This window comes from Chelonia mydas, chromosome 2 (genome assembly GCF_015237465.2).
Source record: "Chelonia mydas isolate rCheMyd1 chromosome 2, rCheMyd1.pri.v2, whole genome shotgun sequence".
In the NCBI taxonomy this organism is placed as follows: Eukaryota; Metazoa; Chordata; order Testudines; family Cheloniidae; genus Chelonia; species Chelonia mydas.
Genome location: NC_057850.1, coordinates 184,291,225 through 184,317,090, shown reverse-complemented (window position 1 = coordinate 184,317,090; position 25,866 = coordinate 184,291,225). Strand labels below are relative to the sequence as shown.

Below are 25,866 nucleotides of genomic sequence, written 5' to 3'. Positions count from 1 at the left end.
ATTCTTGATCTATATGCTCATAGACTAAGGTCAGAAGGGACCATTATGATCATCTAGTCTGACCTCCTGCACAATGCAGGCCACAGAATCTCACCTACCCACTCCTGCAATAAACCTCTCACCTATGTCTGAGCTATTGAAGTCCTCAAATCATGGTTTAAAGACTTAAAGGTGCAGAGAATCCTCCAGCAAGTGACCCACGCCCCACGCTGCAGAAGAAGATGAAAAACCCGCAGGGCCTCTTCCAATCTGCCCTGAAGGAAAATTCCTTCCCGACCCCAAATATGGCGATCAGCTGAACCCTGAGCATGTGGGCAAGACTCACCAGCCAGATACCGAGGAAAGAATTCTCTGTAGTAACTCAGGTCCCATCCAATCTAACATCCCATCACAGGCCACTGGGCCTATTTACCACAAATAGTCAAAGATCAATTAATTCCCAAAATCATGTTACCCATCATACCATCTCCTCCATAAATTTATCAAGCTTAATCTTGAAGCCAGATAGGTCTTTTGCCCCCACTGCCTCCCTTGGAAGGCTCTTCCAGAACTTCACTCCTCTGATGGTTAGAAACCTTTGTCTAATTTCAAGTCTAAACTTCCCGATGGCCAGTTTATATCCATTTGTTCTTGTGTCCACATTGGTACTGAGCTTAAATAATTCCTCTCCCTCCATGGTATTTATCCCTCTGAAGTTCACTTAAACCTTGCAGAATTGGGCTCTTAATGAATATCTACAATAAACCATTCCTGTTGATCATCATTAATGGTCCAAGTGCCTTCAACTCCCATTTAAGTCTTTCCCGGTACTGTCTCTAGCTCTGATTATTTCTCAAGCATGTTCCTTCCTGATTCATTGGATGTACTGAATTAGTGATTTAATTTTTTTTTTACTTGGGATTCTATTTCTGGAATATGGATGTTTGACATTTAGCATGAAATGGAAATTCAGGAACACATCCAAGGTAGTTTTGGATGTGTAAAGTTTATAGTTTTCTCTGTTTCTTCACACTCACCAGCTATGATTTTATATCAAGAGGTAACTGTGAAAAAGGTCAATCACTGTCTACGGTCAAGTATCTAACCATTCTTTATGTACCTCCAACTCTAGTCTCTTCCCTTCCACTCACTCCCCTTGTGTTTTCATTTATGTTCATCCAAGCGCAGCAGTTTGCTTTTCTGGCAGAGTCCACTGCAGCAGTCTGAAATGGGAAAAGCTCATGTGATCCCAACCCCTTTCAGAATGCTGCTGGAGGGGTTAGCAGTAAAAGCACTTGTGCAAGAGCACAGGAACAGTCTGGCCAAGAAATAAGTTTACAGGATTCTTCCAATTTAGAAGAATGGCAAAATGCAGAAAGAAACACTTATCTACTATTACTCTATTCTGAATTTGAACTCTTCAGTGTAACAGTTGGAAACTTTAGGGTTCACGTTCTGCCTAGCCGCAAGGCTGAGCACAGTTTACATTATTCCTATAGACAGGGATTCCCCTTCATATCGGACCAGACAATTGACAATTAATATTTATAAGGTATTTTGAAAATACAAAATTACTATTGTCACCACATAGAGTATTCAGCAAGAGAGTGATTGCTTATTTTTCACTGAAGTGAAACGAAGTAGAAATGGCTCAAGATACCCACAGAGAGAGCTGCTGCCAGTTCTATTATAAATACTTAGATGGCTGACTGGGTTCATATGTAAAAATTAGGAGAAATTATTCTGAAGTGCCAAAAATATGGTGTCTGCATCTGGGTTGATTGGAACAAATGCTTGCAAAGGATGCGGCATACAGTATGCAGAGGAACTCAAAATATGAAAGTGGAGAAGAGATTCCCTGGCAACAGCCATAATGCTGTCTTCTAACTGAGTTGTTTTCTTTGTGGTAAATATACTGGCTGAATAAATTTGTCTGAATGAAGTTAAAGGAAAAGCTTGTAGGTGCCCAATACACTGAAGACATTATTACAGAACAGCTTTTCTTTAGGAAAATGTTCCACAGAGCTCCTACGAGGTGCAAAAACAGAGAGAACTTTAATTTATATACTTAAATTTGTTTTTTAGTGTGTTTCTGGAAGATGCTGATATCCAAACTCTTTTTGATACTCTGCCTCTTTTGGGATGGAAAGTGCAAAACATTATTTTTAAATGATGTATAAAGCACACACATACTTACCACCTTTTTGTAGAGTACTGCAAGGTGTTTCACAGTGTAAGCCAGTGAGGGATGATCAGGGGCTAATGCTCTCCTCCTAATTTCTAAAGCTCTTTCATACAGTTCCTCAGCCTTATCATAGTGTTTCTTTTCATTGTACAGAGCTGCAAGGTTGTTCAAAGACTGTGCACAGTCTGAGTGGTCTGGTCCCAGGACCCTCTCCCTCATTTCTAGGGAGCGCTTCAGAAAAAGTTCAGCTGTCCTACAAACAAAATCACACAGCAATACTCCAAAGATTAAATGTGTGCATACCATGAAAGTTACTTTTGTGCCTGCAGAAGTGCCACTGTATTCGAATAGAAATTTCAGCTGCCTCTAGTGAAACAAATACAGCAGAGCAACTCATTTAAACAGTCTTAGTGAAGTGAAAAACTGTATATCCAAACACAAAAGACAGACAATAGATAACAGCACGCTGTCTAATTGAGAGAATGTAGTTATAGAGTTAACTAGAGCATCAAATGCAATCTCAGAGCACTAATACCAGCTGCCCAAAAGCTAGCACTTTAGGTCAGTTGGGTAGAATTCTTTTCTTATATTACATTACCTTGTGAATATTCCTTTTGAGTCTGATCTGTACCCTTTTTTATACAAATAAAGTAACCCATACTCATGCGAATAATCCCACTGGCTTCAATGTAACTCCTCCCAGGAGCAAACATTCATGAAACAAGTAGCAAGATCAGGTAACCAACTCTGGAACTATGTAAAATTCAGCAAGTAGCAGTTAGAATCCCCTTTGCAAACAATTGCAAAGACTGTAAAAGAAACAGGTTTATGTACAATAGGCTCAGCTGCTATAATTTACACATTGAGAACTAGCCTAAGGCTTTCTCTGAAGTAATTGTTCAAGTGTCTATCCTATCAAACAGTTATGTATTTTATTACATTATTGTGGTACTATTCTATCACACATTTAATATTTTCCCTCTCTGGCAAAAAGAAAGTGATTCCCCATAGAATCCCTGCATGCAATATCCATTACAGCTAGGTAGTTTGTCATCGTGACACACACACATTCTATTGGACAAATGACCAGGGAAGAGTATAACAATATTGCTCGGGCATGCAGGAGTGAAATCAGGAAAGCCAAATCACACCTGGAGTTGCAGCTAGCAAGAGATGATAAGAGTAACAAGAAGGGTTTCTTCAGATATGTTAGCAACAAGAAGAAAGTCAAGGAAAGTGTGGGCCCCTTACTGCGTGAGGGAGGCAACCTAGTGACAGAGGATGTGGAAAAAGCTAGTGTACTCAATGCTTTTTTTGCCTCTGTCTTCACGAACAAGGTCAGCTCCCAGACTACTGCACTGGGCAGCACAGCATGGGGAGGAGGTGACCAGCCCTCTGTGGAGAAAGAAGTGGTTCGGGGCTATTTAGAAAAGCTGGACGAGCACAAGTCCATGGGGCCGGATGCGCTGCATCCGAGAGTGCTAAAGGAGTTGGCGGAGGTGATTGCAGAGCCATTGGCCATTATCTTTGAAAACTCATGGCGATCGGGGGAGGTCCTAGATGACTGGAAAAAGACTAATGTAGTGCCCATCTTTAAAAAAGGGAAGAAGGAGGATCCTGGGAACTACAGGCCAGTCAGCCTCACCTCAGTCCCTGGAAAAATCATGGAGCAGGTCCTCAAGGAATCAATTCTGAAGCACTTAGAGGAAAGGAAACTGATCAGGAACAGTCAGCATGGATTCACCAAGGGCAAGTCATGCCTGACTAATCTAATTGCCTTCTATGACGGGATAACTGGCTCTGTGGATGAGGGGAAAGCAGTGGACGTGTTGTTCCTTGACTTTAGCAAAGCTTTTGACACGGTCTCCCACAGTATTCTTGCCAGCAAGTTAAATTGGTATGGGCTGGATGAATGGACTATAAGGTGGACAGAAGTTGGCTAGATTGTTGGGCTCAACAGGTAGTGATCAATGGCTCCATGTCTAGTTGGCAGCCGGTATCAAGTGGAGTGCCCCAAGGGTCAGTCCTGGGGCCGGTTTTGTTCAATATCTTCATAAATGATCTCGAGGATGGTGTGGATTGCACCCTCAGCAAGTTTGCAGATGACACTAAACTGGGAGGAGAGGTAGATACACTGGAGGGTAGGGATAGGATACAGAGGGACCTACACAAATTAGAGGACTGGGCCAAAAGAAATCTGATGAGGTTCAACAAGGACAAGTAAAGAGTCCTGCACTTAGGACAGAAGAATCCCATGCACCGCTACAGACTAGGGACCGAATGGCTAGGCAGCAGTTCTGCAGAAAAGGACCTAGGGGTTACAGTGGACGAGAAGCTGGATATGAGTCAACAGTGTGTCCTTGTTGCCAAGAAGGCCAATGGCATTTTGGGATGTATAAGTAGGGGGACTGCCAGCATATCGAGGGACGTGATCGTTCCCCTCTATTTGGCATTGGTGAGGCCTCATCTGGAGTACTGTGTCCAGTTTTGGGCCCCACACTATAAGAAGGATGTGGAAAAATTGGAAAGCGTCCAGCGGAGGGTAACAAAAATGATTAGGGGACTGGAACACATGACTTATGAGGAGAGGCTGAGGGAACTGGGATTGTTCAGTCTGCGGAAGAGAAGAATGAGGGGGCATTTGATAGGTGCTTTCAACTACCTGAAAGGGGGTTCCAAAGAGGATGGATCTAGACTGTTTTCAGTGTTTGCAGATGACAGAACAAGGAGTAATGGTCTCAAGTTGCAGTGGGGGAGGTTTAGGTTGGATATTAGGAAAAACTTTTTCACTGGGAGGGTAGTGAAACACTGGAATGCGTTACCTAGGGAGGTGGTGGAATCTCCTTCTTTAGAAGTTTTTAAGGTCAGGCTTGACAAAGCCCTGGCTGGGATGATTTAGTTGGGGATTGGTCCTGCTTTGAGCAGGGGGTTGGACTAGATGACCTCCTGAGGTCCCTTCCAACCCTGATATTCTATGATTCTATGTCACCCTATTCTTGAGACAGGTCAGTTTAGTAAATTGGAAATATTTGTTTCACATTAGATGGAGAGAAGGAATATATACACAAAAGATGAGTTCAAGGCTGGAGTCGCCTTGCGGGAGCCAAAGAAGTGCTCCCTACATAACGGCTACAGATCAGGCTTACATTTATCAGTTGATACAAACAAATTTCCCTTCAGCTGCATCAAACTATCAAAAAAGACTCTTTAATGGTTGATTCAGAACTACAGCACAGTACTCTGTTTCAAAAAGCAATAACAAACTTTCATGGATATCTTTACTAGAAGACTCTGTGCCATTTTGCTCACCAATTAAATTGGGAGGAAAGAGCTACAGGAAATAGGGAGTATTTGAAAAAATTGCGGATGAACTGACAGATGGTGGAGTATACAATGATCTCACATGACAGATTTTACAGATATCAGTCATTTATCATCAGTGACTTTGGCCTGACTGCATGACAAGTAAAACAAGAAATAACATACATGCATCAACTGTTACAAGTCAATTCTCATAACTAGGATTTTGCACTAACTAGTGGCTATACATGTAAACACTTTAAATCACACCGCATTTTAACTTCTTTATTCTGCCAATGAGATCCTGAGCCCTGGTCTACACTGGGGGGGGGGAAGGGGGGGCAGGTGTCGACCTAAGATACGCAACTTCAGCTACGCAAATAGCGTAACTGAAGTTGGCGTATCTTAGGTCGACTTACCTGGCCGTGGGGATGGTGGCAAGTCGACCACTGCTGCTCCCCTGTCGACTCTGCTTCCGCCTCTCGCGAGCTGGAGTTCCAGAGTCAACAGGGAGCGTGTTCGGGGATCGATTTATCATGTCTAGGCGAGATGCGATAAATCGATCCCTGATAGATAGATCACTACCCGCTGATCCGGTGGGTAGTGAAGACCTGCCCTGACATTCAGATAGAAGAAAAGTATCTAAAAGGACTTAAAGACTTGAGGTGAAATTCTGTGTTGCACTTCTAAGAGGCACAGCAAAAAAGAATAGGAGTTAAGGTGGCTTTAAGGCACCCTCCCAATCCAGGGCTGCTTCAGGTATTGGAGAGGCGCTCAATATAACTTACACAGCTCTGGGGGCCTATGTTAAAGAACATCTGCAGGTTGCTCTGTGGGCTGAGCTTGCAGGGCTCTGGCCCTGACACATCACACCCTCTAAACTGGGGCTTGTGAGGCGGTCCTTGGGACACAGTTTCATACATGTCTTCTGCTTTTCTTGTGCAAGGGCAGGGGTCGGCAACTGATGGCACGCAAGCCAATTTTTAATGGCACGCTGCTGTCTGCCGAGGACAGCAGCATGCCATTAAAATTCCTGCATGGCCCGGCCTACTCGTCTCTGTCCACCGCTCTCTCCTTGCAGGGCAGGCAAGCTTCCCCATCCCGCCACCTCTTCCCCCAGTGTGCAGGGTTCCTGCCCCTCCTTCTCTCCCTCCCTCCGGCCAATCAGCTGACAGCCCTTGCTACGGAGGGGGAGAGGGAAAAGTGGAGCAGCAGCACGCTCTCTGCTCCGGGGAACTTGGGGAAGGGGGTGGAATCAGCATATCCCCTCCAGCCCCCTGCTGTGAGCCGCTCAGGGCAGGGGGCTGGGAGCACTCCCACGACCCCAGCCCAGCCCCCCAGCCCTCTGCCCTGACCCCTGCACCCCCCACACACCCCAGCCCCGTGCCCTCACCCCTGCACCCCCCACACACCCCAGCCCCTGACTCTTGCACCCCCCACATCCCCACCCCCACCCTGAGCACCAAACGGGAGCTCCTGCACAAACACACACCCCCACATTCCCACCTGCACCCCTCGCACCAAATGGGAGCTGCGGAGGTAAGCGCTCCACACCCAAACCTCCTGCCCCAACCCTGAGCCCCCTCCCTCATTCTAGCTCCTGGTCAGACCCTGCACCCCAACCCCCAGCCTGCTCCTTCACCCCCAGCCCTGTTCTCAGTGCACTCCCACCCTCATCTCAGTGCAAAGAGAGGAAGAGAATGGGCCAGAACCAGGGAGAAAGTAGGTACCTACTCTATGTGGACAGGGCCGGGACCCCAAACCGGCAGCGGGCTGAGCAGGGCCAGCAGCCAGGACCCTGGCTGTCAGACGGAACCCCAGACGGGAAGCAGGCTGAGCCGCTCAGCCCACTGCTGGTCTGGGTCCCGGCCGCTGGCCCTGTTCAGCCCGCTGCCAGTCTGGGGTTCTGGCTACCGGCCCCTTGCCAGTCGGGGTCCCGGCCGCAGGCCCCGCTCAGCCCGCTGCCGGCCTAGGTGAACGGAACCCCGGCGATGTAAGATCAGCATTTTAATTTAATTTAATTTTAAATGAAGCTTCTTAAACATTTTGAAAACCTTGTTTACATACAACAATAGTTTAGTTATATAATATATAGACTTATAGCGATAGACCTTCTAAAAAACGTTAAAACGTAGTATTGGCACGTGAAACCTTAAAGTGAATAAATGAAGACTCGGCACACCACTTCTGAAAGGTTGCCAACCCCTGTGCTAGGGGAATTCTCTCCTGGCCAGTTATGTAGCTTTTGGTGCCTCTTTATGCTGATCTGGCCCTTTTGCACATCATAAAGGAATCAGAGCAGGGGCAAGGATCTCACCTATAATATATATGTACAATTTATTCATTACTTTCCTTGTAGGACCGACATTTTGAATGCTATAAAAGAAAAAAAAACCTTCCTGTTAGAATGAGAATTTTATAAAGGAGTCTGATGTAATAGAGAACCATGGTAGAGAGAACATAAAAATACCCCATATATTTACAACTAGTGATAGTTAAATTTAATGTACTAGTACATCAGTTCTAAAACAGTGATGTGGTAAATATCCAGATGCCAATGACACTCACTGTACAGCAGACTTCAGATACTATGAGTTAATTTCATAATAGAAAACTGTAAAAGAAATTGGACTGTATTTAGTATTTGAGAGTGTTTAGCCTTATCACTAAGAATTTTTCATGTGGTTCCATATAATGTGTCTCATTAGATATAAAAAAGAGAGAGGGAATTATGACTGTGTGACAAACATTACTTACTCAAGATTATTCTGCAGATAATAGAGAACTCCAAGCTCGTTGAGGGTTCGAGCATTATCTGGTGTGTCTTTGCCTAACGTGAGCTCTTCCAGCTGCAAGGCTCGTTGACGTAGAAGAGCAAATCCAAACTAAAGCAAAGCACAAGGTAATGAAAGTCCATCAGCATCAAAAGTTTAACATCTACGACTGAAATTCACCAGTATGCCTCCGTGAAATCACAGAATCATAGGACTGGAAGGGACCTCGAGAGGTTATCTAGTCCAGTCCCCTGCCTCATGGCAGGACTAAGTATTATCTAGACCATTCCTGATAGGTGTTTGTCCAACCTGCTCTTAAAAATCTCCAATGATGGAGACTCCACAACCTCCCTAGGCAATTTATTCCAGTGCTTAACCACCCTGACAGTTAGGAAGTTTTTCCTAATGTCCAACCCAAACCACCCTTGCTGCAATTTAAACCCATTGCTTCTCCTATCCTCAGAGGTTAAGAAAAAGTTTTTCTCCCTCCTTCTTGAAACAACCTTTTACATACTTGAAAACTGTTATCATGTCCCCCATCAGCCTTCTCTTTTACAGACTAAACAAACCAATTTTTTCAATCGTCTCTCATAGGTCACGTTTTCTAGATCTTTAATCATTTTTGTCACTCTTTTCTGGACTCTCTCCAATTTCTCCACATCTTTCCTGAAATGTGGCGCCCAATACTCCAGTTGAGGCCTAATCAGTGCAGAGTAGAGCGGAAGAATTACTTCTTGTGTCTTGCTTACAACACTCCTGCTAATACATCTCAGAATGAAGTTCGCTTTTTTTGCAACAGCGTTACACTGATGACTCTCATTTAGTTCGTGGTCCACTATAACACCCAGATCCTTTTCTGCGGTACTCCTTCCTAGGCAGTCATTTCCCATTTTGTATGTGTACAACTGATTGTTCCTTTCTAACTGGAGTACTTTGCATTTGTCCTTACTGAATTTCATCCTATTTACTTCAGACCATTTCTCCAGTTTGTCCAGGTCACTTTGAATTTTAATCCTATTCTCCAAAGCACTTGGAACCCTCCCAGCTTGGTATTGTCCGCAAACTTTATAAGCGTTCTCTCTATGCCATTATCTAAATCATTGATGAAGATATTAAAAAGAACCAGACCCAGAACCGATCCCTGCGGGACCCTACTCATTATGTCCTTCCAGCATGACTGTGAACCACTGATAACTACTCTCTGGGAAAGGTTTTCCAACCAGTTATGCACCCACCTTACAGTAGCTCCATCTAGGTTGCATTTCCCTAGTTTTTTTTATGAGAAGGTCATGTGAGACAGTATCAAAAGCTTTACTAAAGTCAAGATATACCACATCTACCGCTTCCCCCTATCCACAAGGCTTGTCACCCTGTCAAAGAAAGCTATCAGGTTGGTTTGACATGATTTGTTCTTGACAAATCCATGCTGTTACTTAACACCTTTTCTAGATGTTTGCAAATTGATTGCTTAATTCATAGAATCATAGAATATCAGGGTTGGAAGGGACCTCAGGAGGTCATCTAGTCCAACCCGCTGCTCAAAGCAGGACCAATCCCCGATCAAATCATCCCAGCCAGGGCTTTGTCAAGCCTGACCTTAAAAACTTCCAAGGAAGGAGATTCTACCACCTCCCTAGGTAACGCATTCCAGTGTTTCACCACCCTCCTAGTGAAAAAGTTTTTCCTAATATCCAACCTAAACCTCCCCCACTGCAACTTGAGACCATTACTCCTTATCCTGTCCTCTTCTACCACTGAGAATAGTCTAGAACCATCCTCTCTGGAACCACCTCTCAGGTAGTTGAAAGCAGCTATCAAATGCCCCCTCATTCTTCTCTTCTGCAGACTAAACAATCCCAGTTCCCTCAGCCTCTCCTCATAGGTCATGTGTTCCAGACCCCTAATCATTTTTGTTGCCCTTCGCTGGACTCTCTCCAATTTATCCACGTCCTTCTTGTAGTGTGGGGCCCAAAACTGGACACAGTACTCCAGATGAGGCCTCACCAATGTCGAATAGAGGGGAACGATCACATCCCTCGATCTGCTCGCTATGCCCCTACTTATACATCCCAAAATGCCATTGGCCTTCTTGGCAACAAGGGCACACTGCTGACTCATATCCAGCTTCTCGTCCACTGTAACCCCTAGGTCCTTTTCCGCATAACTGCTGCCTAGCCATTCGGTCCCTAGTCTGTAGCTGTGCATTGGGTTCTTCCGTCCTAAGTGCAGGACCCTGCACTTATCCTTACTGAACCTCATCAGGTTTCTTTTGGCCCAATCCTCCAATTTGTCTAGGTCCCTCTGTATCCTATCCCTGCCCTCCAGCGTATCTACCACTCCTCCCAGTTTAGTATCATCTGCAAATTTGCTGAGAGTGCAATCCACACCTTCCTCCAGATCATTTATGAAGATATTGAACAAAAACCGGCCCCAGGACCGACCCCTGGGGCACTCCACTTGACATAATGGAGCAATTATTTGCTCCATTATGTTTCCGGGTACAAAAGTTAAGCTGACTTGTCTGTAATTCCCCGGGTTGTCCTTATTTTCCTTTTTATAGATTGGCACTATTTTTGCTCTTTTCCAGTCTTCTGGAATCTCTCCCGTCTTCCATGACTTTTCAAAGATAATCGCTAATGGCTCAGATATCTCCTCCATCAGGTCCTTGAGCATTCTAGGATACATTTCATCAAACCCTGGTGACTTGAAGACATCTAACTTGTCTAAGTAATTTTTAACTTGTTCTTTTCCTATTTTAGCCTTGGATCCTACCTCATTTTCACTGGCATTCACTGTGTTAGACATCCAATCACCACGAACCTTCTTGGTGAAAACCGAAACAAAGAAGTCATTAAGCACCTCTGCCATTTCCACATTTTCTGTTGTTATTTTCCCCGCACATTGAGTAACGGGCCTACCCTGTCCTTGGTCTTCCTCTTGCTTCTAATGTATTTGTAGAATGTTTTCTTGTTACCCTTTATATCTCTATACATTGTGACAAAGTTCTTGCTCTACCTTGGTGGGTCTTGCGCTTATTGGCAGATTTGCTCGCCTTGGAGCTTCACAGCAGCCCTCAGCTTGGCCGTTTTTCTGAACCCACAGTCCAGGTCAACTCCTCCTGTGTCTGACCAGGAGTTGGGAGGATTTGGGGGGAACCCGGGCCCGCCCTCTACTCCAGGTTCCAGCCCAAGGCCCTGTGGAATGCAGCTGTCTACAGTGCCTCCTGGAACAGCTGTGCGACACCTACAACTCCCTGGGCTACTTCCCCATGGCCTCCTCCCAACACCTCCTTTATCCTCACCACAGGACCTTCCTCCTGGTGTCTGATAATGCTTGTACACCTCAGTCCTCCAACAGTCCGCGTTCTCACTCTCAGCTCCTCGTGCCTCTTGCTCCCAGCTCCTCACATGCACACCACAAACTGAAGTGAGCTCCTTTTTAAAACCCAGGTACCCTGATTAGCCTTCCTTAATTGAGTCTAGCAGCTTCTTGATTGGCTGCAGGTGTTCTAATCAGCCTGTCTTAATTGTCTCCAGAAGGTTCCTGATTGTTCTGGAACCTTCCCTGTTACCTTACCCAGGGAAAAGGGACCTACTTAGCCTGGGGCTAATATATCTGCCTTCTATTACTCTCCTATAGCCATCTGGCCCGACCCTATCACAACATCCTCTATCTGCTATGCTCTGGTTTTACCTTCCCTTTACAATATGTTCTAGTCTTCTTAAATTTTTCAGTCCAAACAATCTGTTTCAATTAATTTCTTAGGTCTTAAGAATTCAAAATGGAATTCAAGCTGATGTCTATCAAACCACTATAAAAATATTCCTGAAGGATTTTGTAAAGCTTCATAGAAAGGCTTCGTATGGCAATACTTGTCATAAATGATGTGGAGTGAGAGTAAAAAGTGTGATCAGATACTTCAGAGACCTCTTTGATAACACCCCCAGCCCACACTAATAGTTCTAATAAAAAATGTTTGTGTAACTGAAATCAATATGAAAGTTGACAAAGTGAAATCCCCATGAACAGATTTTATTTTTCTTTAAATATCTGTGGTGGGAAGAATGACATTTCCATTGTTTTTCTTTATGTTGCTTCAACTATAAAGTTCCTAGCAGAGTTCTTGTACTATGGGTGCTTCTCTGCCTCTATGAGGCAGAGACTGAACCTAAAACTAGAACTCCCCTAGGAACTTTATGGCAGGAGAAACAGAAGAAAAAAAAAAAAGAGTAAAAAAAAAAACCATGGAAGTGCCATAAAGAGGGAGTACACGCTTAGGGCTTCATCCTTAAACCACTACCAAATATAGTGGTTACTGACATTGTCACCGCTGTGACACTCTTATCTACGGTAGTTGGCACTATGCACAGTAGTGTTGTAGAATTAGGCCCTCAGTTACCTCCTACAGAACACTTTCTCTAGTTTCCTTTCAACAACATATAGACGCAGCATGAAATCTGAATCCCCAAAGTCTGATATTTGGAGGGTTTCTATATCCACTTATTTATTCTCCATCACTCACTACTATATTCCAGTTGTACTTATCCACCTTTATTTCCAGTGAGGTTGAAAGAGCAGATACCAATGCTGGTCCTAAAGTGGTTAAGCTGGCAAACTTTCAATTAACAAAAGCACTTAAGCATCAGATTTTCAGAACACCTCCTCAAACACACTTCATCATCCATACTACAAAGCCACAGCTAGCCCCTATTTTGATTAAGTATCAAATCTTTACCAAATTGCCTTTCCGCCTTGCTGCTTTTTGTCGCATTTTAAAGGATTTTTTCCTCAGCTGTTCAGCTTGTTCATATCTGAAAATAGTTATTTAAAATGTTAGAAGAACACCATACATGGCAACGATATACATTTTGGGTTAGATTTTCAAAATGCCACCTAAGTGACTTAAGAGCACAAGTCCCCCTGAAAGTCACCTAGGTGCTTTTGAAAATCGCAAGTTTTGTCAAAGATAGAAGTATGCAAAATACTTATGACTGCATTAGGAGTGTTAACAGGGTAGCAAGATTCTTCTGTTACCCCTCCCTCTTAGCAGGCATTGGAATCCTGCATAGAAATGCTGACTAGTTGTAGATAGCATGTCTTAATTCCACCCCAAATATAAACAGATTCAAGTTGCTTTCTGCGTAGAGAGAACTGGCGAGTAAGACAAAAACTCTAAAGGCAGTGCTAGAAACTTCCAGTTTGAAGCAGAAATTTAGGCTGAACTATTATGTTATTGCAACTGCCCTTAAAAGAAAATCTCCAAGAAAGAGGGGGTGAGTTTGGACACAAATCTAGAGCGCGTTCTGCAATTGAGAGGGTAAGGACTCAGAGTCTTGGTTTTCTATGGTTTGGTTAGAGAGTAATTTGCAGAAGAAGAAAGAAGAATTTTGGTAGTTTCCTCTAGAATTACATGCAAGTACAGGAGCTTGATCTGCAGAGTTAACAGTACCAACTGTACCAAGGAACTTTTTGAATGAGTGTTACACTTAAGTACATTTCCCGGAGGAGGACTCCTTCCCTTTCTTCCCCCCACTCCCCCCAATATCACTAGGCTACTTGCAATGAGCACTGGGAAAGGATTTGCCTCATAAGAAGTGTCAGGATATCTTCAGTATATTGAAGTATGTATTGGAGAAGAAGGATGGTCTTGTCATTAAGGCACTGGATTAGGACTAAGGCGATCTGGGTTTTGTTCTTGGCTCCACCAGAGACTTACTGTCACATTGGAAAGGTCACTTAATCCACGTGCATTAAGTGTTAAAGGTAAATCATTTTGCTCGTATGTAAATCTTCCCTACTCCATAGACACGGTGTTAATAAAACAAGTAGAATTTGGATACATTTATCCTTCGGAGAACCCATAGAAACCTGCAACTGGACTTGTAAATTCTACCTACACATTTGCCTGGAGCTAGTAATTTGTTTTTGATGGACAAGTAAAATATCCTTAAGATATTTTTCCCTGTTATCATCAGTTACCTACCTCCTGTGTTTGGGCTGGTAAGTATTCACAACTATTTTGCGAGGGTGACAATTGTACCAATACAAGGGCATTTTTAAAAAACATTACTTTGTTATAACTATATATTTGAATACTGCACAAATATGTTTACTAATCTTTTTCTAGACCCCAAAAAAGGTCTCCTCCTCCTCTTGAAACAAGCACATAGTTCTCATTAATATTAATAACAGTTCTGCACATGCATCAAAAGGAAGTTAAATCTATTAAAATGTGTAATCGTAGAAACAGACAATGTAACAACCTCAAAAGACTTGCATGTTATGACAAATCCAGGAAATCACCAATACGATTAATCTTACTTGTTCTGTTTCTGGTATAATGTTGCAAGTGCATCCAGTTCACGAGCAACCCTGGGATGTTCAGCCCCATAAGCATTTTCAGAGATTTCCAGAGCCTGCTTATATAACTGCTCAGCATTTCCAAACTTCTTCCACTGCACATAAACTCCTGCTAACTGATGGAGGGACTGTGCTACCCTTGGGTGATCTGGATCCAGTGCAGTCTCCCGAATTTCCAGAGAACGCTGCAGAGGAGCAACTGCCTGTAATAAAAGAGTTGAGACTGTGACTAGAGCAGATAAGATAATGTACAAAAAAACACTGCAATACAAAACATCTTATCAAGCACATACTATGCTCTGCTTCAATTCCTTGCTTGCTTGCTGTTACATGGCATTCCCTTTGGTTCCTAGATGCACTTACCTGGCTGAGAAGACCTAGATCTTTTAAGAAACGTCCCAGAGTTTCATAAAGATCAGCCAGACAGATCATATTTTCCTCTCCCTCACAGCTTTTCTCATATTGCTTTAGAGAGTCAAAATACTCTGCTGCCATTGAACTCTTATCTTTTCCGACAAGCTGCCAATAACTCAGTAATTCTGCAAAATGCCCCCTGTTTTAACAAGAAAAAATAAGTAAGAAATAAAATACAGAATACCAAATCTCAGTGCTCAGAACCAGCTGCCCTGCTGGATGGCAGGGTCCAAGGAAGGGGGAATATGCACATCAGGAATTTTCCCTCATGCTGCAAAGTGGCTGCAAAGCGGCTCTGTGAAGGCTACTGTAGTCCAGCAGTCAGAATGACCCATGCAGCACCTTACTGGTCTCCCAACTGTGCAGCAGTGAAAGGACAGAGGGTCTCTGCATGACAGTGGATTCATTGCCCCACCCCCATGCACACCTACACACTACCATGCTCAGAGCACCAACGAGCAGGGTTCACGCTACACAGGGATATACCTAGCTGCACAAAAGGGATAGGCTGCAACAGAACAGCACTGGTTCGCATGCCTTGGGTGCTTTGCAACCAGGCAGCCAGGCAGGATATCCCATAAGTGGTATTACACTAGATATCTCCATATAACTTTAAACTTAGCTATTTCTTAGCACCCTTCAGCCAGCTTTCAATCCCTGCTATAGGGTTACATATTGGTCTAGTTTAATTTCTTCCCATATTTGTGCATTTTATCATTTCTATTATTTATTTTTTAAACAAAACATTAAAGACACTTTATTTCATGCCTTTTTCTTGACACTAAACCATTTCAATATGTTTATACATACGAAGGCCCTGGCTACTCTCTTACCTTTTGTAAAGATTCTGAGATACAAAGAGGTTCAGGAGACACTTGTGTAGCTTCTGCTTGTTGCCTTGTTGTTGGAAAAGCCAAGGAAGTTCATCTGCACTTCTCCAAGTCACTCTGCCTTGACTAATGGAAGAAAAGCAAACAAAATAAAATCCCTTTCCATTCCTAACATTTAAAATTATAGGGCTTGATTTGGAATATAGTAAGTCATACAACTACATGGACAAACAACCAGTTAGCGTCTCTTATATCACCAATTACCTGACTTGTGTATGCAATTTCCCACCCGCTTTTTGTGAAAAGGAGGTCTATAATATGAAACTATTAACCACAGCTTGAATCAAAGATCCAAAGTTTGTCTTTGACTCTTTACAATATTAACAGATCTACAAAACTCAAGAAACCCAGGGTAATGCAAAAGCAAAATGTCCCCAAGTTATCTTTAGACACACCCTCGTTTACTGACATGTTTTCATGCAAACTAAAGTTTTACAAAAGGGCAAACACTGTACCCTGTGCGCAGCCTGAATTTCTAGGCTCTGTGCCCAAATGGTCCATGAGAGTTGAGGAAGGTATTGTTTCCTCCACCATAGATTGCTCCTGTGTTCTCAGGCCTATAGAACCTGTGTTTCCTCTGTGTCCCCCCTCTCCATGGCAGATTAGTATGGCCACTGATTCACTGGCCCCATGCCCATGTCTTCCATAGCCCAACACTGTTTTGGTCCTTGCAAGTAATGAAGTGCAGAGAACTGTGCTCCAAAGCCCACAGTGGGTACACTTCAGGTAGAGTCTGAAGCAGCTATGAATCTATGCCTAGAATAGAAGTGGCTGCATCAATAATAATCTGAACTGAACAGGATGAGGTTTAATGTTACACAGTAACGGACTGCTTCAATGAATTAGGCAGAGAAACCATTTGAAAGAAAGTAAGAAATATCCGCTGTAAAGACTATAACATTTCTTGTGTTCTGAGGAGTTCTGAAATACCTTAGCTGCACGGTGAAGTAGTCTATTAGTTTTTCTCTGTAAGTAGAAATAATCTTTTGACCTTCTTCCATGTATTCTAGTTGCACCGTTTCCCAAGCCTGGAAAAGAGAGTTATAGTAATCAGTATATGTCTGTTACATACTAACAGTGCATGGGGCTCCCTACAAGACACAAATGGGAAACAAGAATCCTGTGCTGAGGAATTTAAGATCTTTTTTTGCTAAAGGGATCTTCAACTTGAAAGCAAATCAATTTTAAACAAAATGAGTTAAGAGAAGCTACAAAGGCCCAAGGTATTTAAGAAGAGGAAATATATCATAATGTGGGAGAGGGAGTGGGGAAAGGAGGAAGCCTGATATTTATTTTTCTCAGTAACAATAATTTCATTGGGTCTTTCGTGTTCACCCTTTACCTTGGAAACTGTAACTCTTTTTGTTGCCACTAACATCATAGTTCTCAAATGGCCTCCCAGGCTTTGCTGGGTGAGGTACAACTAATAATGCATATTTACTTTTTGTGAAACTAATAAAGTTATACATTGTTGGCATTCAACTATAAACAAAGTACTAAATTAGGCTAAAGCTCTTAGATTTATCACTTGCTTAAAAATGATCATTCTCCTTTCCTCTTCAATTCTGGATTGATTTTTAGTAGACAATATTTTCTAGTACTGCTAGAGTTAACAATCAATGAAAAAGCAACTTTTGAATGTTGATGGTGAACAACATTGATCATCTTGGAAAGAATTCTCAAGATAGCAGGCACTGATATCAGATCAGAACTGAAGGGAGAAAGAGTGGGAGAGAAGACATGCATATCATCAAAATTATGTAGTTTAAAGGCTGATATCTAGTTAACCACCAGGGCTAGAAATTAATGCATAACTGGCAACTTCGGATCTCCTACTTTCCATGGTGTACATCATTTATTTCTAGTCTTGTTGGTTCTCTAGACCTTAAAAATGATCACAATATTTAGACCAGCAGTGCTCTTTAGCACTGGTCCAGGGCTTAATAAAGCACTGGTCCTGGACCTTGGAAGCAATGAATTTTTTATTCCAAGGAAGGAAAAAATACAAACACTTAGTATGGCTTTGCAACCATTCAAATAGTCTACAAAGTGTCTTTTTTTTGGTGCCTGCCTTAATTCTTGACTTAGTCAATGACAATTACATATGCTATGCATCCGATGAAGTGAGCTGTAGCTCACGAAAGCTCATGCTCAAATAAACTGGTTAGTCTCTAAGGTGCCACAAGTACTCCTTTTCTTTTTACGAATACAGACTAACACGGCTGTTACTCTGAAACATAACAAAATTAAACAGATTTATATAGTATGCTTGTATGTCTAAAGGAAGACAGCAGGCCATACTGCTTTGATTTACCTTGTTGTAAATCTAGAGAAACATAAGTGGATTCAAAGTTACTCTTGGAGTTACACCGATGTATTTAAGACCAGAGTTTGGCAAAATATTTCTAATTTAGTGGAGTATTATTTGCATATGTCTAAATGTATGGAATCTTACCTGGAGGTGCTGAAACTTTAGCAAACCACAGCCATATGTCAGCATACACATCTTGTGCAGACTGTGAACTAGAGAGGCTAACATGGCACAGGATAGTTCGGGATAAAGTTCCATCAGTTCTGATTCACTCACTCCATTGTGGCTAACACTGATGAGACAGAGAACCTGTGTAGCCAAAAAATTAATGCTTTAATAAATTTAACAACTGCTCACTGAGTAACTCAGGTATACTGAATCCCAAGACAAATACTGAATGCTAGGTTTTAAAACACAATATAGGCTTCCTTGATACATTTAGTACACAAAGTACATCGTACAGTTACCGAGGGTGGGGAGAAAAACAAGCTTCACAAATTAGTTCCACCTAAAGATGAAGTTATGGATGTATAATTTAGGCAAAACTCTGCTAGGTTACACTGGTGTCAATCTTATTGGTTTCAGTGGAATGACTCAAGATTTATACTGCAGTAAATAAAGGCAGTATTGGACCCAACATGGCATGACGTCAGAAATCTTTCCAAAAATATACAAAACCATGTCTCTAATGAACACTGTTACCCAAGTATTCTAAAAATATTTATGTAGTCTTACCTTTAATACAGTAACTGGTTTCAAAAATAGGGACTATTTAGACTGGAAACATTATTGAAGGGGTAAATTATTCATCTTTGGGGTCCACATAACTAAGACTGTTACGCAAATTTGTCAATTTCCATTTTACTACAGCAAATTAAATATATATTTTACCCTTCAAAGGGTGTTTTGTTGAAGCAATAAGGGAACTTCAGAGATTGCAGTTGCTTGAGACGCTATTCAGTACAATATAAATATCTTAATCTCACAAGAACTACATGCACCAAAATTGCCTGCAAATACAATTATAAGTATTACTGCTTTCACATTCTGAGACAAATTTGTCCCTCATGTAACTTCAATGAGGATGGATTTGGCCACTAATTTTTTTTTCATCTTAGAATAACCCAAACATTGGATACTGGCTCTTGAATGTTTGTGGATCAATATCTTAACAGATGGACACAAGATGGAGCACTACTTAAGTGTCTGCTACAGACCACCAAATCATACTGGAAAACAGGATGACTGGCTCCTTAAGCACCTACCTATAAAGTATAGACGAAAAAAAGCTATGTTATTATGGGGTCTTCAATTTGAGTGACATATGATGGAGGGCTCATGCGGCCAGTTCTAAAATGTCCTCAGAATTTCTAAAAGTTACAGATGATCACTTCCTAACTCAAAAAAGTGTTTCATCCAACACAGGGGAATTTTGTATTAGACCTTCTCTTGACTGATAAAGAGGAAGTGATCACAGAACTAAATATTGGTAGTTGCTTAGTGTAAGTGAGCATAGCTTGATTATATATGTTAAGTGCAAAACAGGACACAGTCCAAACTAGTGCTATATATATTTGGCACTTGAATAAGGGCCAGTTTCACACAACTGAAAATTATGAGTCTAGTCAACTGGGAGAAAGAATTTACACAGAAAGATGTGAATGATAATAGAGAACTGTTTAAGAACATTTTACCGAAAAAGCCACAATGCAGAAAGGCAGGCTAAACTAGTCAAAAAATAACCCATCTTAGAAGGGAAGTACATAATGAATGGAAAAAAGGGGAAGCTGATGGTAATGAATATAAATCAGAGGCTAAGAATTGTAGAAAACTGATAAGGGAAGCAAAAGGACACCAGGAATAATTTATGATCAGTGGAGTTAAGAACAATAATAAGAAGGAGTTTTTCAACTATATTGGGAACAAAAAAAATCCTAACAATGGTACCAGTCCATTACTAGAGGAAAATGGTAGAATTCTCAATAATAATGTAGAACAAGCAGAAGCATTTAAACAAATATTTCTTTTAGTATTTGGAAAAAAAGACAGATGATGTCGTCATCATATGATGATGAAATATTTTCCATGCCACCAATAACTCAAGAGAACATTAGACAGCCCTTACTAAAGACAAACATATTTAAATCAGCTGGTCCAGAAAACTTGAGTTTTAAAAGAGTTGGTCGAGGAGTTCTCTGGATCATTGGTGCTGTTTTTCAGTAACTCTGGAAACACTGGGAAAGTTCCAGAGAACTGGAAGAAAGCTAATCTTGTGACAATATTTAAAAGAGATAAATGGGATGACCTGGGTAATTATATGCCAATCCACCTGATATCTCTCCTGGACAAAATAATGGAACTGCTGATGCAGGACTCAATTAATAAAGAATTAAAGGAGAGTAATACAATTAATGCCTCTTGACATGGGTTTATGAAGAACAGATCTTGTCAAAGTAACTTGATATCGTTTTCTGATGAAATTACAGGTTTGGTTGACAAAGATAATAGTGTTGATGTAATAAACATAGACATCTATAAGGCATTTGACTTTGCACCCCACAACATTTTGATTAAGAAACTAAAATAAAATAAAATCAACATGGGACACAATACATGGATTGCAAAAAGAAAAGGAGGACTTGTGGCACCTTAGAGACTAACAAGTTTATTTGAGCATAAGCTTTTGTGAGCTACAGCTCACTTCATCAGAGGAATGCATCCGATGAAGTGAGCTGTAACTCACGAAAGCTTATGCTCAAATAAATTTGTTAGTCTCTAAGGTGCCACAAGTCCTCCTTTTCTTTTTGTGGAAACAGACTAACACGGCTGCTACTCTGAAACTAAATGGATTAAAAACTAACTAATTGATAGATCTAAAAGGGCTAATTGTGATCCTTGGTTGTATAAACAGGGGAATATCAAGTAAGAGTAGTGTTAATATTACCTTTACTCTGTCCAGTTCTGGTGCCAAAATTCAAAAAGGATGTTGATAAATTGGAGAAAAGAGCCACAAAAATGACCAAAGGATTGGAAAACATGCCATCTAGTGAAAGACTCAAGGAGCTCAAACTATACAGTTTATCAAAGAGAAAGTTAAAGGGTGACTTGATCACAGTTTATAAGAACCTACAGGAAGAACATAACTTTGATAATAGAATACTCTTCAATCTAGCAGACAAAAGTAAAACAAGATCCAATTTAGACAAAATTAAAAAATAAGGTGTAAATTTTTAAGAGTGAGGGTAATTAACGATTGGGACACCTTATCAAGTGTTGGGGTGGATTCTCCATTACTGGAAATTTTTAAATCAAGATTGGATGTTTTTCTAAAAGATCTGCTCCAGTTCACAGAGGAAATAATTCAGGGAAGACCGATGGCCTGTATTACACAGCAGGTCAAACTAGATGATCACAATGATCTTTCCAGCCTTATAATCTATGAAACTATAAATTATAGCTTTGAATCAATGAAAAGTCCTCAAGTACTTTCTTTTTATTTCATTCAGAGAAACTCATCCGGAGGAAAGGGAACATGTTCCAAAAGTTTCCATTGCATTTTTTGCTTACCTCTCTCATAAGGTGTTTGTCTTTATCGTTCAGCATGGACTCCTGAACTGATCGCAGAACAAGTCTGTATAGTGATACTGTATCTTGACATTGGAAACACTGTTGAAGGATTTCATCAATATTTCCTGCACTTCGAGCACTGAGCGAATGGACAAGATTAGCTTTTTTAATATGTTAAATTTGACAACCACAAAGTGAATTTAAGCTATTAAAGATCTTCATCTTGTGAAGTGTTGTGTGCCCTCAATTCCTACGGGCTTCAGGAGGTGCGCAGAATCTTGCAGGATTAGAACCCAAAGAGTTTAACACCTGAACACATCTACCAACATATGCCATAAGAGTCTCCCTTTTGTAATAATAAATAAATAATAATAATAAAAAGCAGCGATATAGGATACCTTTACTTTAGCAGGCAACGGAATGGAAAGAAGATCATACCACATAAAGAGACAGAAATGTAAAAAGAAAAGGAGGACTTGTGGCACCTTAGAGACTAACAAATTTATTTGAGCATAAGCTTTCGTGAGCTACAGCTCACTTCATCGGATGCATTCAGTGAAAATACAGTGGGGAGATTTATATACACAGAGAACATGAAACAATGGGTGTTACCATACACACTGTAACGAGAGTGATCAGGTAAGGTGAGCTATTACCAGTGGGGGGGGGGGAGGGGGTGAAACCTGGGAGTGGATGGGTCATTACACAAAGTAAAACTATTTCCCCATGTTTATTCCCCCCCGCTGTTCCTCAGATGCTCTTGTTAACTGCAGGAAATGGCCCACCTTGATTATCACTACGAAAGGTTCCCCCCCCTCCCCCCCACCCACCCACCCCGCTCTCCTGCTGGTAATAGCTGACCTTACCTGATCACTCTCGTTACAGTGTGTATGGTAACACCCATTGTTTCATGTTCTCTGTGTATATAAATCTCCCCACTGTATTTTCCACTGAATGCATCCGATAAAGTCAGCTATAGCTCACGAAAGCCTATGCTCAAATAAATTTGTTAGTCTCTAAGGCGCCACAAGTCCTCCTTTTCTTTTTGCGGATACAGACTAACACAGCTGCTACTCAGAAACATAAAACTGGATGCTGCTATTTTATTTATAGAATCATAGAACTGGAAGGGCCCTAGAGAGGTCATCTAGTCCAGTCCCCTGCACTCAAGGCAGGACTAAGTATGTATTATCTCTAGAACATCCCTGAGAGGTGTTTGTCCAACATGCTCTTAAAAATCCTCAATGATGGAGATTCTACAACCTCCCTGGGCAATTTATTCCAGTGCTTAACCACTCTGACGGTTAGGAATTTTTTCCTAATGTCCTACCGAAACCTCCCTTGCTGCAATTTAAGCCCATTGCTTCTTGTCCTACTCTCAGAGGTTAAGAAGAACAATTTTTCTCCCTCCTCCTTGTGACAACCTTTTATGTACTTGAAAACTGTTATCATGTCCCTCTCAGTCTTCTCTTCTCCAGACTAAACAAACCAATTTTTTCGATCTTCCCTCATAGGTCATGTTTTCTAGACCTTTAATCATTTTTGTTGTTTTTCTCTGGACTTTCTCCAATTTGTCCACATCTTTCCTGAAATGTGGTGCCCAGAACTGGACACAATACTCCAGCTGAGGCCTAATCAGCGCGGAATAGAGCAGAAGAATTATTTCTCATGTCTTGCTTACAATACTCCTGCTAATACATCCCAGAATGATGTTTGCTTTTTTTGCAACCGTGTTACACTGTTGACTCATATTTAGCTTGTGATCCACTATGACCCCCAGATCCGTTTCTGCAGTATTCCTTCCTAGGCAGTCATTTCCCATTTTGTATGTGTGCAACTGATTATTCCTTTCTAAGTGGAGTACTTTGCATTTGTCCTTATTGAATTTCATCCTATTTACTTCAGACCATTTCTCCAGATCATTTTGAATTTTAGTGCTATCCTCCAAAGCACTTGCAACCCTCCCAGCTTGCAACCCCTCCCAGCTTGCAACCCCTCCCAAATTAACACTTTTATTTTATAAAGTGTGTCCCCAGCGGCAACTAAGCAACTATAAAGAACAAGCAGCAATTGTGAGCCACCGATCACAAGTGTCCTCCTTTGGAGTCTCTAAAGTGAGACTGCTGGCCTTTTAAAAAAATATGTGCTAGATCAGCCACAAGTTGCTGTGCTCAGTTATGTTCTCTGACACAGTAGGGAGGATTAATCCTCTCCACCTGCAGAAATTACAGGGTGAAATCTTATGTCCTGTATTACGCAGTAGGTCAGACCAGAGGATCATAGTGGTGCTCCCCGGTCTTAAAATCTTATGGGCTCATCTACATGGCCCCAAAGTTTGGACTATGTGGGTGTGAAGTGTTCCACTGTAACTCTCCCATGTAGACACTGCTAGCGCAAACTAAAAGGTACTTAGTTCACATTAACATAGACCTGTTTGAAGAGGAATACGTTAACGCACACTAGGTATCTTTTAGTTCACACTAATAGCAGCATTCTCATGGGGCAGTCACAGCGCCGCACTCTGGTGCACACTGGAGTTTAAACCCCCAGAGTCTACACTGCAGCACAGTGTAGACTTAGTCTAGGATGCAAAGCATCAGGCACATCAGCAAACCCAACAGCCCACAGACAAAGCACCTCTCAAAATAAAAGGAATACTTCTCAATTAATATTTAAAAAGGGAATAAAGGGATTGACAGCTACAAAAAGAAGAGTGAAGCAAAAGGATGGAGAGAAACCTGGATTTGGTTCCTGGATTCAGAATAGGAAGAGGATCATATACATATATTCAGATTCAGTGGGTACCTAAATATTTAGCATCAAAATCGGATAGATCATTAATTCTTTATAGTGCTGTTTTCTTTTCTTTTTTATAATAAATGGGGAAATAACTTTCTATTTTCTTCTGCTAAAGCAGTTTCATCTCAACAAAGAATAATTCTGTTTCAATTGAACATTTTCTGATATGCTGATAAAGCAATTTGTATTTTTAAAATCTACAGACTCACACAATAATGTCAGGCCATCTCAACTTACCAAGCAATCATTTTGCCCAAAAGAGTGACATACAAAGCATTGCAAGTTGTGGCAGAACGACAATGTTTCTCAAGTTTCTTCTCCTAAGACAAGTATTAAAAAAAACATTATAAGCCAATGTAATATTAAGCACTTTGAAGAGTTAAGGATATGACACTAAAACACAGATTGTGGATGTTAAAAAAAGCACATAACTAGTGTACAAAACGTTGTGTGTTTTTCCTTTAAGTGGGATATATATAAGTGGAGGCTTCCTCTGGAGGGCTACATCATCTCAGGATATGATCGACACCTTGTTAGGATCAGACTCCATGGATAGGATTCAAAATGTCTTCCTTGCACATGTCCAAGCATTTTTACCGCAAATACATATTATACTAAAACAGGAGGACGTGTCTGCAGAAAGATGGGTAAAAGTATAGTTCCCTTACTAGTAATTTATACTATTCCATCTGAATTTGGTGCTATCAGCCTCTGAATAAAAATATTTACACCAAATCCTGTGTAAAATGGCTATACATTAACTAAATAAAACACATTTTCCTGGCTATTGAAACATTAACAAAAATAAGCTTTTGTCAGCTCATTTTACTCTTCCACATCTTCAATAAAATTTATACTAGACTCTAGCGTGAAATACTTTCAACAGAATTACAACAGACATACCTGTTCGTTGGTCAATTTAACATCTGCACAGCTACATTCTGCACTAATGAGACATTTCACATCTTTAGAATTCAATGGCTCAAGATGAAGAGTTGGCCACAACCTTTTAGTGGGAGAGAACAAAATTACATTCAAATCCAGCAAAATAGTATGTGAAAGAAAAGAGACCTAACTATGTGACGGGGAAAAAAAGATGTCAATGCAGAAATCTGAAACTACACTCTTCTGCTGTTAAAGGATTTTAATAATACAAACTCACATTTGTATTTTTAACCTTGCCCTAAGATGGCTGACTACATCAAAGTACTGGAAGTCTGCAAGTGCACATGCCTATGTTTAATATGCAGTATATCACCTTCAATGGGGAAAATCGAAATCCAAAAT

The 25,866-nt window shown here is 41.3% G+C and overlaps 1 protein-coding gene across 4 annotated transcripts in view; it reads right to left on the bottom strand.

Moving 5' to 3' along the window:
* The window catches only part of NPHP3 (nephrocystin 3), a 51,904-nt gene that overhangs the window by 7,380 nt on the left and 18,658 nt on the right, over window positions 1-25,866 (bottom strand). For all 4 annotated transcript variants that reach the window (XM_027826745.3, XM_037890294.2, XM_037890295.2 and 1 more), the window contains 11 exons: window positions 25,483-25,585; window positions 24,817-24,899; window positions 21,781-21,919; window positions 18,358-18,522; window positions 16,833-16,930; window positions 15,846-15,968; window positions 14,962-15,151; window positions 14,560-14,801; window positions 12,974-13,049; window positions 8,222-8,349; window positions 2,177-2,417 (listed from right to left, as the gene is read on the bottom strand). In XM_027826745.3, the coding sequence (XP_027682546.1) occupies window positions 2,177-2,417; window positions 8,222-8,349; window positions 12,974-13,049; window positions 14,560-14,801; window positions 14,962-15,151; window positions 15,846-15,968; window positions 16,833-16,930; window positions 18,358-18,522; window positions 21,781-21,919; window positions 24,817-24,899; window positions 25,483-25,585 (1,588 nt within the window). The remainder of the gene's footprint in view (window positions 1-2,176; window positions 2,418-8,221; window positions 8,350-12,973; window positions 13,050-14,559; window positions 14,802-14,961; window positions 15,152-15,845; window positions 15,969-16,832; window positions 16,931-18,357; window positions 18,523-21,780; window positions 21,920-24,816; window positions 24,900-25,482; window positions 25,586-25,866) is intronic.